The sequence below is a fragment of the Aedes aegypti genome, chromosome 3 (genome assembly GCF_002204515.2).
Source record: "Aedes aegypti strain LVP_AGWG chromosome 3, AaegL5.0 Primary Assembly, whole genome shotgun sequence".
NCBI classification, from domain to species: domain Eukaryota; kingdom Metazoa; phylum Arthropoda; class Insecta; order Diptera; family Culicidae; genus Aedes; species Aedes aegypti.
Genome location: NC_035109.1, coordinates 39,305,919 through 39,320,062, shown reverse-complemented (window position 1 = coordinate 39,320,062; position 14,144 = coordinate 39,305,919). Strand labels below are relative to the sequence as shown.

At 35.1% G+C, this 14,144-nt stretch overlaps 1 protein-coding gene across 16 annotated transcripts in view; it reads right to left on the bottom strand.

Annotated features, from left to right (window-relative positions):
* LOC5580270 (glutamate-gated chloride channel) overlaps positions 1–14,144 on the bottom strand; it is a 305,234-nt gene that overhangs the window by 154,914 nt on the left and 136,176 nt on the right. For 12 of the 16 annotated variants that reach the window (XM_021848573.1, XM_021848574.1, XM_021848572.1 and 9 more), the window contains 2 exons: positions 6,174–6,257; positions 5,999–6,111 (listed from right to left, as the gene is read on the bottom strand). In XM_021848573.1, the coding sequence (XP_021704265.1) occupies positions 5,999–6,111; positions 6,174–6,235 (175 nt within the window). In that variant the 5' untranslated portion in view covers positions 6,236–6,257. Of the gene's footprint in view, positions 1–567; positions 636–5,998; positions 6,112–6,173; positions 6,258–14,144 lie in introns of those variants that run through there. The other 4 variants (XM_021848575.1, XM_021848578.1, XM_021848581.1 and 1 more) reach the window with 1 other exon arrangement.

The following is a 14,144-nucleotide window of genomic DNA, read 5'->3' as shown; positions in this document are numbered from 1 at the left end:
TCCCCGGTGAAAACCCGGTGAAGTAATAAAAGAAAGGAACTCTGTTAATTAAAAGTCCAACTAGGGGTTTCGACGTTTTTAACTTTGATCTAAACCAAGCATTTAAAATTGTGAAAATAAAATTAAAACGACACAAAAATTTAAACTTCCTACATCTGCTGTTTGACAGTAAATTGCAATACAAATTGTGATAGGCCTGTTCACGCGACGCTTCGAATCATCTTCTCTGTGGGGGTACATCCATTGACAGGTCGAATTGACAGTGACAGCTGTCAAATGAAAAGACCTATCCAACGAAATCGACTGAGCGTGTGCGTGTGGAAGTGGAATGTATTTTGGGTGTGTCGTTTATAACAATTGGAAGAAAACTAATCTGAAAACGGAATGAGCAAGAAACGAGCAGAAAAGAAAAACTCCCGGCTGGGATCGGTTTCGTCAACCGTTGAAGTTATTGTTGTTTGTTATTAGCGATTAAGTATTTGCACTAAACTGCATCGAACGAACAAAACGCGTAGTAGCAGGAGGAGAGAAAAGGGCGGTACGGTGAAGGATCGAACTAGGACTTACCATCTTAATGTCACTAATGGTCATAATGCTTCGTACGAAAAGATTGATCCGAACTATGGCCGGACCGTCTGGGAGGAGTTTGGAGTCATTTTGGAGGTTTTTGGTTTGTTTAATTTGTGCGAAAGTTTCGATTTTATTTGATCGATTGTTCGATTTGATTTTGGGACAGTTGGATGGGGCAAATTCGCGGCAAATTTGCAATAAGAATAAGGGATGCAGAAAATATTACAAACGAGAAAAAGAACGGTTTATTAAACTGCCTGGTTTGGTTCTGCTAAATGGGAGGGAAAAGAATGTTCTTAAATCTAGTAGTCATTGAGAGCATTTGTCGGTTTGGTTTGCATCTAGGGTTGCCAGCGTGTTTTACTTTGATGAAAAGCAACTGAAGAATTATGACGTTTTTAGTTTGGCTCTACTTGGTGCACCTGAATCATCTAGTTGGCATCGATCGGTGATGAATGGATTTTGGTTCAAGTGGCGACGATAAAAAGCAGTATTGTGATCGAACTTAAGGTATTTGTTTTCGGCTTTTTAACTACTAGTTTGTTGAATAAATATATACGTGTAAGAACGAGAATAGCGTTGGTTGAGGTTCTTGTTCTGTCAAAGAGATGTTTCCTCGGTGGTACGAGTGAGCAGTCTGTATTTGTGAACGGTTTTTGAGGTATAATAAGCTTGTTTCTGACCAGTACAAGCTGTGTCCGAGAGGCTAGCGAATGTGTGTCTTCTATTTACAGATTGTGAACCGAAAGCCTTTTGAGGTGGGTCTTTTACGGCGTAGTAGTTGGTTACTTAGATGTACAATATCTAGTTTTGTTACAGGTACAATTTGATGATAGCTGATGATTTGGTATGGCAATATTTACACAAAACTTGAGTATTTTACAGATAGCTAAATTGAATAGTTTTTGATGGTCTTCATCTAAACGATGTCGCCGTTCCAGTGACAGTATAGCTTCATATTTAAATGCACAGTATATAGTTGTTAACACATTTTTTATTTGAAATTAAAAATATGTTGGTAAGTTTCGCCAAGATGAACATTTTGGATGAGTACCATTAAACTTCATCAAAAATTTGTCGATTGTTCATTCTTCTGTACTGAAGTTCGATGGCCCAATGGAAATACCAGCTAGGAAATCTAGCAAAATTTTCCATCACCAATACATAGACAAATAAACGTAAGATTCACGAAATTTTATCGTTCTTCAAACGATAACTTCGTTTATGTGCCAATTCTCCCAACCAGCGGAGCGTGAAATTTTCCTTGGCGTACAACATCAGATAGCGTCTGCTTCTAGTATTGTTGTACGAAACCAAACTATCCAGAACATGACCATTCGGTAATGGCAGTATTCAGTGGCAGCGGTGGTGAATGATAAACCTTTAATTATCAAGGTTATAAACATGAATTTATCAATAACGCATTTTATGTGACAATTAATAACTTTCTCACTTGGATCCGTTACATCGTTAAATGCAAGACTATCTAAAACTGTTTAAGTGTATTTTCCCAAATAGTACAATATTAAGATCTTGAAATATTACGGAAATGCTTTTCAGTTTTAAGAACTCTGCATTAGAGTGACCAAACTATTGATCAATATTTTAGTAACGCGCATCTCTCAGCCCAATGTGGGTACTTTGTCAATTCATGAGCTAGTGAGTAACTGTTCTTCTAAATTTGAAATTTTTCAATTGTTAAAGTACATTTTCCGTGATAAACTTCTAAAATAACATCATAAGCTGCATAACAATTTTTCTTCTGATATATGCCAGAGAGTAAATCGGTTAACTATTATTACACTGAATTTAAGTAATAGCTTATGGCTCACAACGGAAAACAATGGTTAACTTATGAATCAATCATATGTTTGTTTTTCCTACAATAGCTAAATAAATTGATTGTCCTACTCATTGTTGGTCACCCTACTTTGCATTTTCAATCTTCCTTAGATTCATGCATTCATTATTCTTCGTTTCCATGTTCTCATTCAAATTTCGTTAAAAAATTTGCGTTATAATAATCCTTTATCAGAAATCGTTCCGTCTGTCTCAAAGGCAAAAGTTTCGTCAAAACAACAGCAAATCCGTTCGGTCCAGCGGAAGCACACAAACTCGTTTCAAAACGAGTACCGAAGCGATAGATTTGATCTATCGGGTCCGGTGGAAGTTTCGTAATGCTCGCCTTAGAAGGGAGCAGCCACGGATTCGATCCGTTGGGCTCAGCGGAAGTATAGAAATGTTCCCCTCAGATGGGACCAGGAAAATTGACAGATTTGATATGTTGTGTTTGGTGTAAAATGCTCACCTTAGAAAAAATGCGACAGATTGTCGAGTGCCGTAAAAGACGAAAATGTATGGTATGCTGACAGTGGAAGTGCGAAGATTTCAAAGATTTCAATACAATATCTGAGTGTACAAATTTGCATAGATATTTTTCTGTGAAACGTCCAGGAAAAAGAGAAGATAGGAAACCAATATGACTATGATTAAGTCAGGACAGTATGAAATTGAGCGACCCGCAACTTTTATTGAAAAGTCATGGGCAGCTTTGAGCGACAGCTTTTATTGAAATTTCATATTCATCTTTTGCCACAGGTTCCACCTCTAAAACAATAGAGTTCAAATAGAACCCAATTAGAACTGTCATATGATGGCATTGATGCAAAAAAAAACTCTTGGAAGAATGAGAGATGTGGTGATTTATCATTCACAGTATGCCATGACTACTCTAAGATCATTACATTCAAGTTGTCATATCCAGTGCTGGGAATGGTAATAGTAGTAGGCTTGAATTTCGCGAAAATCACGTGGCTCTCTCACTACAGTAGTTTGAAATCGTGAATCTCATCAAGTAGCCTATATTGGGTATATGAATTTCTCTAAATCAGTAGTGTCATTGAAGGCTCTAAATGCGGGAAATGCAGCGGGAAATAGAACATTTTTCTACAGTAATTTTGGGTTGCCCTTAGCAACGGGTGTTTTGAAGGCTTTTTGCCTACGGCAGCAATGGGCGTGAGTTTCACTGGCTTCGCTGACTGTGATTGGCTTTGTTTGACTACTGTAGAGTGAATTTCAGATTTTTTCCTAACCCTGGTCATGTCAGATAAACAAGAAACTCCACACTGATAAAATTAATACCACGTGGTATTCTTCATGTGGTGATTAGGATACTAGATGGTTTTTGTCTCATCTGAATCTCCAAATTTTTCATCCATATACCTTTAAAGTAGAAAATTGTTGCAAGTTACCCCGTTTGACGGTACGTTCTATGGCCACGTTTGACTTTATATATTAGCTGTGTACAGCGCAAAAAAGCTACTAATACGAGTCAAATTGACTCTTAAACAGTTTGGATATCCTACGACACATCAGAGTATTCAAGAATGCCGCTAAAACTCCAACATACATATAGGATATCATTGGATACTTTTCATAACTGTAGCGAAGATATCACTTGTTTCGGCTGTGGATCTTATGTTTTCAATTTTATGCCGGTTTACATGGACTAGGACATCTTGAAACTATTCCATCATATTTACAGAGCTTCCGTAAAGTTCAATGTATATACCTAATCGTACATTCTATGTTTGCATTCCGGATAAAACTTCTGGTTCTGCTTTAGATCTCAGGCTACCATGGATGACTGACCTATGGCATGTTTAGTGCCATATATTGAGCTTCCAGAAGGTTGTTCAGGATGTTCTAGTTAGACAACGCGGCCTTAAATAAACGTATTTTGTATTTTTTCTTAAATTAAGGTGTTGATTTAGAATATCTGCGCTGATGATAGTATTTATCTCTATTCAGTGTGTTTTACAAGGCCATTTTATGAGCCTTAAGGCCTGAAAAGATAAACCTCTGAATTTTTCTAAAGACAGCGTTTAAAAAGCATATCAGAAATGTCAATCATCATAATCCTTACGAAGTCGTCGCCCAAAGTCCTTGAGTCAGCCAGTCCTTGAAGTAAAACATTTTAATCTGCATTCTAAACTTTCTGTAATTCATATTCCATTTTGCATAATTCGGTGTTCTAGTTTCTGGTTTCCAAATTCCGAGAACGACAAAGTTCCCATTCATTAACGAAGAAAATCCAAATCTCTGACAAAAAACGAGACGAAACGCATCAGCGCAATAACCATAACAATGCGGATCAGCTTCAGCCTCAGTGTCGTCCTTTTTTATGCTGGTTCTGTGTCGTTAGAGCTAGCCTTGAAGTTGTACCGTTTTTTTGTCTTGTGATAGCCCACTCCGTCATTGTTCCATGGTTATTGTCCGCTCAGTTCGTCATCGTCGCCCGCCAAATTTCACTAAAGTTAGCTCTAGATCTAGAATCACTCTCCCAAGTGCTTCCAAAATGCAGCCCACAATGTTGGTGATGGTGATTTCCCAAGCGTCGAGGGAGATTGTTGGCATAAATTTTCCTAATTTTCTAATTTGTATGGATTAAGACAGGGGGGTTGTCATTCAGCGAAAAGTTCTCTCTCTCGTAAAACACTCTTGAACAGGCAAACAGACGTGACGCTAAAGAAATTCTAGTCGACCGCTATTTGTTCGTTCTGATTCGTTATGCTACAAATCTCACAACCAGAGGCGCGCGTAACGTTTTTCTTCGTGTTTGACGTTGAGCACTAGTGCCTTCTGTTGGTCTTGTTGCACAAAACAGTATTGCGTGCATTACGCTCACCAGATGATCATGGTGTGAATTGGGTGATGGATTTTGAAGAAATGCCTGCATAAGGCGCTAGTGTATAACGTCAAACTCGAAATAAAACGTTGTGCACGCTTCTGGTGAAGTATGAAACTAATGAAATTTTAAACGATTTTCAAAGCGTGGTCGATAAGAATTTTCTCAGAGTTACGTCTGATTGTCTGTGGGTCTACCATCCAACTTGGTGGGCTGCCGTTTTAGTAGCTATTTGAGGGGAACAAGTCGACAAAAATGGGTGTGTTTTCTATGCAAAGAATCTTCTTTCGACACTTTTATGTACAAAGGAAATCGGGAAAAAAATGTCGTAGATTGAGAGTGTTGTCGTCCTACGACTTAATCGCAGTTTCGTGGCATTTCATTCATCGACGACGTGTAGTAAAAATCGTGTCCGGCGCGAGAAAATCGTGAATTTTGAAACCAAAGAGTTTGAAACCATACAGAATCCAATCAATGGAACAAAATAAAGCGGAATGAAATCGGAAAATCGTTTGGAACTTAATCAGAACCTAAATCATACGTGTAATAACCTTATCTACACATTTTTGTGTAAACGAAAATTGGTAATTATTTTCATCCTTAAATATCGATTCGAATGTAATGAAATTATGAAAAGTGATGCAAGTGAACGAAGATGTTACGCAAAGATACGTATGGTGTGTGAATTGTACAAGTACGGATTGGCAATGGTTAAAAACAGCAAATTGGACCGGGTCTTACCTGTGCCGTTGATGCCCGAGGGACGGATTCGGGCGTCATATTTACCAGCGCCTAGGATCTGATCGAGGATTTTCTTCTCCTTCTCGCGGAAGTTTACCTTGGCGTTGTTGGCTCTGTGGATCAGAGGCACAGAGTTGACTAGAGTTTATTGAGCTGACTAACTAATGGTACTTACAGTGACGCACTGCACAGACAGGCAAAATAGAATATTGCCCAGAAGTAATGGCCTGGGGCCATTCTGAAGATATTACGCTTGATTCTGGAAAGAAAGTAAGAAGGAGAAAGATGTTGTTAAGAAGCTTATCATTAGCTGTTACATTGATGCTATTGTTTGATCTCTATTTTTGTACCTTGCTTCTGATTGAATACTAAGATTAAATACAGTGAAAATCCAGAGCCTCTTTAGCACTGAAAATGTCGTTAATATTCATAATAAAAAGCTTCCCAGGTAACAACATAGCTGAAAAACAGTTCATTTAGCTGAGATGAGGCAGTATAAACAGCATTTTAGCCAAATAAGCTGGTATTCAGCTACCAATGTTACTTGGGTTTTCATACAACGGCGTAACTTCGGTGAATGATTTTACGGTTAACCCATATAGGCCTGAGTGAAAGCAAAAATTCTAAAATCCTCACCGCTCAGCGAATTCTTAATGGATTCAAATGATTTTTTGTCAGTATATTGGCATACATAGGGAAAGTGTACCAGTTATGGCCATAATGGTTCCCTATTTGGCCATATGCAAAATTTGGATAACTTTTACCTTTTTAATATTTTTGAATGTTTTAACATCAAGATTTATCCTTTATTTTACAGCTAAAACACAAAAGATTTCTTAAAATGTGAAGGAATTCAAGATATCACGTATGGCGAAAAAGGGAACCACTATGGCCATAACTGATACACCTACCCTATCTAGTTTCTAGAAGTGGACGGAGGAGCGCGGAAATATTCCTGTGGTCAGAGTTATTCTGGTGGATTACTGGGTCAGGTCTGGTGAGAAGGGTACTGTTCGTTTGTTTCCTTGGAGGTAGGTAAATTTCAAGACACAGATAATTTCCGGAATCGGTTATAATGTGGCCATTATATGACGGAATTTTAAGAAAATTGCATCAGTGTAAACATTTTGACAAACGATTGAATTTGATAAATATGTGTTTTGCATTTGATTAATCGTACAAATAACCATTTTCGGGTCCCGGAACGCCTCAAACTTTTGATAAAGTGGCCAATTTGTATCTGAACATCTGTGCCAAGCTTATGGGAACGCATTTTAGTGCACAATTACGTTTGATTTCTACTTTTCGAGCATGGAAACGGTTTAGTATCCAACAAATATATAGCCGGTTCTTCCAGGCATTACGTCAGAATGGCCACATCCGGTATACCGTCAAGCTACCATTCACCGTGCATTTAAGAAAAATCTGCACTTCAAAAACTTATATAACTTTTCCAAATAATTTGAAGCGTCCTAGAATACCACTACGTAGCATGCAATTATATCATAATTCAGGAAAAAATCTAAAACTAATGATTCATAACAAAAAATTACTCAAAATATATGTTTGAAAATGTCATGATAAGGTCGCCTCGTACCGTTCTATGTTACCATTTACCGTGCACACTAGTGCACCATTTACCGTGCGTATAGTTTTCCGCATGATTTTATTTCATATCTTGAAGAAACGTTGTTGATGGAGCAACTCATTTTTAAGTATATTCAAATCTTCATTTACAATAAGAAACATAAAAAGTTTAAAAATTGGTTTAATCATTATTTTTTTATTAAAATCGTTATAGAAGGTTTGACTGTATTGTCCAAACCATTCCATTTTCACTCAAAATCTAAATAAGAATTTGTTTAATCACGACATAACAATAAATCTAATATTTCCGAATAATGTCATGCCGTTTAAACTAATGCACGGTAATAGGAACCATATATATTGAAAAGGGTCCATTCACCGTGCATTTGGGTTTCGACTGATACACAATAAAAAAAATTCAAATTTACATAAAATCTCATTGCTCATACGATGAAATGCGTCTTGCTAATAGTATCCACAGTGAAAACTTGTTGAAATTTTAAAAATTTCATACTCTAATGTTAAAATGAAAATTGTGATTTTTTGGCGTTTCTACTAAGAGTGTTGAAAAATCTCATTTTGGTTCAGAATTCACATGATTTTGATTACATGAACTAGTTTTTTCAGAATGCTTTGTGACAAAAACTACTTCATTTTTCCAGTTTTATCTTAAGAATAATTTGTGAAAATTGTATGAATATTCTGTAGGAATTTGGTGAATGGAGGCCGCACGGTGACTGGTGACTTAACGGTACTTTAAACGGTGCAAAACTCTTCATTTATAATGTTGAATATCAGATCTTAATGATTTATGCAAATTAAAATGATTATCATTGCAAATAAATAAAGGTAACTTGGCATGTCCCAAGAAATAGCCCTTTTTTTACCCGATTTGACCCAGTGACCCACCGGAATAACTCCGGCCACAGGAATATTTCCAAATTCCTCTGGCCACTTTTAGAAACAAGATATGTGGGCCAGTGAACTGACAAAAAATCATTTGAATCCGTTAAGAATTCTCTGAGCGGTGAGGGTTTCAGTATTTTTGCTTTCACTCAGGCCTATACGGGTTAATACTCTTACGTCCTAAATCATGGAGGTTTTTGAAGAAGCTTTTCCTCTACGGTCTATGAAGACTACAAAAGCTACTTCATGGTGGAATTCCGATCTGATTAGACACAGGAAACAATGTAGAAGAAGTTGGAATAGACAACGTTCAACTTAATAAGAATCGTTCGCAACGGCTCGCAAGGCTTACTAGAAGGCTCTGTGGTCGGCTGAACTAGGTGATTGAGTAGGTAAAATATGTGGAAGTTATTCTAGATTGAATATATGTTGTAACCTTATAATGGATTTAGGGTCAAGAAAGCTTGCATGGCTGTAGTAATAAAACACGTCTTGATGGTTCAGGGGTTTATTATAGAATCATCATCCCTAACGTCAAACAACTACTACTGTACCCTATGTCAGCCTACTATGATCTCACTTCATCTCGGGCATCCTGACATTATCGATGACCTCATCAATATCACTACCTTCAGACATGTGATCACTCATCCATTTTATCATGTTTTGGGGCGAACAAACCGAATTAAATGGAGTATTTGCAATTTGAAATCCTTCTATATCAGTCACCACGTATCTATCATTAGGCAATTTTTTTTGAATTTTATATGGACCTTTATATTTCGGAGCCAATTTATGAGTTTCACCAGTTTTCAAAACAATGAAATCACCTTCTTTATAATTTGTACGTTTTTTACTTTTCTTATCAATTTGTCTTTTATTATAATTTTGATTAACCAAATTTTGTTGTCGGACATTTTCGCGAATATTTGTTAAATTTAATGTTTCTAGATCTGGTTGTCTGTTAGCAACATAATTTGCAATGTTTCAATTTTCACTATCTAAATTATTTTGCTGAAATCCGAACAATAACACACTAGGATAATTACCTATTGACCTGTTATATGTATTATTAACCTTTCAGTCGTCGCGCGGTTGGCCACCGTTAGAACCACCGCGCTGCAGTTTGGAACGAAAAGCGAGGTTTTTTCAGCGGTGTTGTACAAAATACAACAGCGCGACGACTGAAGTGTTAAAAATGAATTCAACTTTTGGTAATAATTTATCCCATTTTTTACACGATTCATGACATAATTTAGCAAGCATTGGGGTAAGTGATTTATTCGTACGTTTAACTTGACCGTTAGCTTCAGGTGTGTAAGTTGCAGTTTTTATATGTTCAATTTGATTATTTGAAATAAAATCATTAAATTTTCTCGACGTGAAACAGGATACTCTATCTGTAACCATTCTATTCGCTTTACTATAGAAATTTATGTAATTCGCCAAATGAACAATAGTTTCTTCTGAGCTAATACTTTTTGTTGGAAAAAATTTAGTAAATTTTGTAAATGCATCTACCATGACTAATATACTTTGCTCTGTTTGTAGAAGGTAGCTGGATAGGTCCATAGTAATCCAAGTGAATAGTGGTAAAAGGTTTATCTTTTTTATCAACAATTTTTAAAAACCCTTCTTTCTTTCCACTAGGGCTATAAAAATACAAGTCAAGCAATTGTTTATATAATTTTTAACAAACTTATTCATTCTACTGAACCAAAATTGCTTTCTTATTTCATGCATAGTTTTTTCTAATCTAATATGATCACAATTGTCATGACTCAATTTAATAACATTGTCAATCATCAATTTCGGAACAACTAATAAACGTTTGTTACCATCTTTTTTGAAAAGTACACCATTTAAAAGCTCAAAATCAGACAAAGGAGATCTCTCCAGAAGCTCTTTAATTCTAATAATTTTCTCATCCTGCTCTTGTGCAACTATTATGTTTTGCTCTATATTATTTTCATTAAGAACATTGATACATTCAGCCATGTTTTCATCAATTAATTTTTGATGGTCTAATTTAGAACTGTCTACATTTTTTTTAACTACCATGTCTTGACGTCTTAAAGCATCAACATGTTTCATTTTTGAACAATCTCTATATTCTAATTCAAAATTATAACATTCCAAAAACAATGCTCACCTGCAAATTTTTGGTTTACCATCTTTTTTTGACAAAGTTTGAACTAAAGCATTACAATCTGTAAAATTTTTAAAATGAATTCCTGCCAAATAAATGTGGAATCTTTTAATAGCATATACTACTGCCAGTGTTTCAAGTTCAAGGCTATGCAGTTTTGATTCTAAATCATCTGTTTTCCTACAAAAATAACTAACAGGATGAAATTTATTATCATTTTTATTTTTTTGAAGCAGAATGGCTCCGAATCCATAGGAGCTAGCATGACAGTGAAGTTGTGTTTCTGCATGAGGATTAAATGTTGCCAAAATTGGCGATGAAATCAATCTGTTTTTCAAAAAATTTAAAGCTTTCAATTCTTCCTCTCCAAATATAAATTTCGCATCTTTTTTCAAAAGGCTATATAAAGGTCTCGCAATGGTTGCAAAATTTAGTACAAATTTTCTAAAATAACTAGTAAGGCCCAAGAACCTTTGAACATCCTTACAGTTTTTAGGTGTTGGAAAATTAGAAATATTTTCAATATGCGATTTGTTCAATTTCTTTCCAAATTTATTTATAGAATATCCCACATAATCTATTTCTTCAAACATAAAACGACATTTGCTCAAATTAATTTCTAATAAATTATAATTCAAAATTTGAAAAACTTTTCCTAAAGTCTCTATGTGTTTTCATAACTTTCACTAGCTATCAAAATATCATCAATATAAACAATAATTTCTTCATCATCTATCAATTTTTTAAAAATTCTATTTATAAATCTCTGGAAAACCGCAGGAGCATTACATAATCCAAAAGGGACACGTAAATATTCATGTTGATCCTTTGGAGTTACAAAAGAAGTATATTTGGTAAATTCGGGTGCAATTCTGATCTGATGAAACCCAGATTTCAAATCAATAATTGAAAATACAGCTTTATCTCTCAAAGAATCAATCAAATCATCTATAACTGGCAAGTGGTAGTTATCTCTTACAGAATTTTTATTCAGTTTTCTATAGTCTACGCATAACCTAAAATCATTATCTTTTTTAGGGATTAATACAATAGGGCTGACATACGGTGCATTACTTTCTTTAATAATTCCTTCTTTCAATAATTTTTTAATTTTCCCGTCAATTTTATTCTTTTGATCATACGACAACCTTCTAGGTTTGAAATAAAAATATTCTTCTTTTTTTAACGATATAGTCATTTCATATTCTTTAACTGGCTTATGTGGCGTTTTGTTGAAATAATATTTACTCTTGAAACATTCTAAAAATTTTGCCATCTCGTCATCAGATATTTTTCCAATATTTGATAACAAAGTTTCGTTAATTTCGGAACTGATATTACATATTTTTTGATTTTTATCCTGAACGTAAGAATGATTTTCAAACTGTAAATACCTTTTATTGACATCATACATTTTGATTCCAATTTGAATGATCGTTTTAATCTCTGTACGCATGAACACATCTCTTCCGATTATGGCATCGACGAGTCCTAAGTATTTGTCAGCAACAACATGAAACTCAATTCTGAAATGAATGTTTTGCATGATTATCTCAGTTTTAAAAACTCCTAAAATTTTGAGCCTCTACTACTAACTCGCAAACACTAATAATATATTTTTGATGTCATTATTTCGGTAAGAGGTAATTTATTAGCAATCACCTCTCTGTAGCTGCCTCAAGTGTGAGCTTAAGAGCACAAATTTAGAGATCCAGAAAACCGATTGGGCTGATAATTAACTCACTGGCCAGTCGCTGGTGGTGACCAATCGATAAAATATTCAGCGCGAACAATTGTCAGGTTCTCTAGATTTGTGCTTTTGAAAATTCGAGTTTTGGCTTCGATGCCTTTTCACCTTAAGAATGAAAACAAGATCGTTCCATAAAAAATCCTAGGAAAATTACGACTTAAATATGACAGCTATGATTTCGCTAGCTTTCTTTACGAGATCCTCAAAAAACTCTTCAAGAACCTATCATTTTCAAAGTGCTCCTGACATTCGTTTTAGCAAATTTGTCATACGGCCGATTGCTGATTCCTAAGAAGCTCATTAGTAAGTCCCAGAAGTGTTGTTTGATGGATACATAAGAATACTTCTGGGAGTTTATTTTTCTAGGTCGTTTATGATTTCTGATAAACTCCTTGAGGGATAGTTGAGCACATCTTTCAAATCTAGTGAAATTATTCAATGATCTTGTGAGAACATATTAGACGAATTTCTGGACGGATTTTCTGTTGAAGTTTTCCTAATTTGGGGGACGTAGCTTTTTCCCGGTACCGTAATCCGGGGGCAAATTGATCACTGGGCGAATTTGATCAGGTCGATACCAAAAAACAACTCCTTCCAAGGATGCTGAACGTTGGTACCACAGACATTCCATGTTTTCTAGTTTATAGATGTCTAATGATGATTTTAAACTATTTCATTTTTATTGGGGTCAGTTTTACATAGAAATATTCACACTATTGAAGGTGTAAGCAATATAGTTGGAAATGTCGGTGATATACAATCCACTGGTGCTAAGCCTACATGTCAACTTTCAGTGTTAAAAATGTTGTGTAAGCTTAAGTATGAATTACTGAACTCATTTTTGATATCAGACAGTATAACAAGTATAGTTTTTTTCTCTTAAAACCGTTTATTCTCAAATAATGTGCTTATGTTCAAGGGAAATTGTCTACATTTAGGCGTATTAGGCAGATTTTCAAAGTTAAATTTTGCAATAAAATGATCAAATACTCGAGCTGTAAGAATTTTGACATCATTTTCAGATTCAGAAGAAGAAATTTTCTATTCTTAAACCTGCTTTGTTATTTGGTGATCAATTTCGCCCCAGTGTGTCATTTCAATTTTTTGATATTTAAACTATTTTTGTGATATGTTAACTGTTATTTTACATAAAGTCGATTACATAAACTGATAAAGACCAATGGAGTACTGATGTTATGGAAATTTATTTGACAATATTTGAATTTCAACAACAAAAAGTTGTAAAATAGTGATCAATTTGCCCCCGGATTACGGTACATTTGATTTACATCGGCAGGTGATTTCTTATGAGTTCATATTTTGCAACAATATGTCTCGTAATAAGTGCATCTTACTATCGAGTTTCAGACACATTCAATCGCCATTGTCACAATGAATTATATTCTTATTAAAAAATTGCAGACAATTTTGCAGAGAAAGATCCCCCAAAGGCCAAAGCGAATCATGAATGTGAACAAATAGTTACTTGTTTTTAATTATGAATCGTGGTTTTACGGCCAACCAGCCGAGTGGAAGTTTAACAACTACCGAAAAGCTAAACATTACATATAATTTGCAATTGGATTAGATGGACAAATTGATGTGAAGATTTGCGAAAAAGTTACACGTCTTCTCAGTGAGAAGACGTGTAACTTTTTCGCAAATCTTCACATCAATTTGTCCATCTAATCCAATTGCAAATTATATGTAATGTTTAACTTTTCGGTAGTTGTTAACAAATAGTTATTTTTACA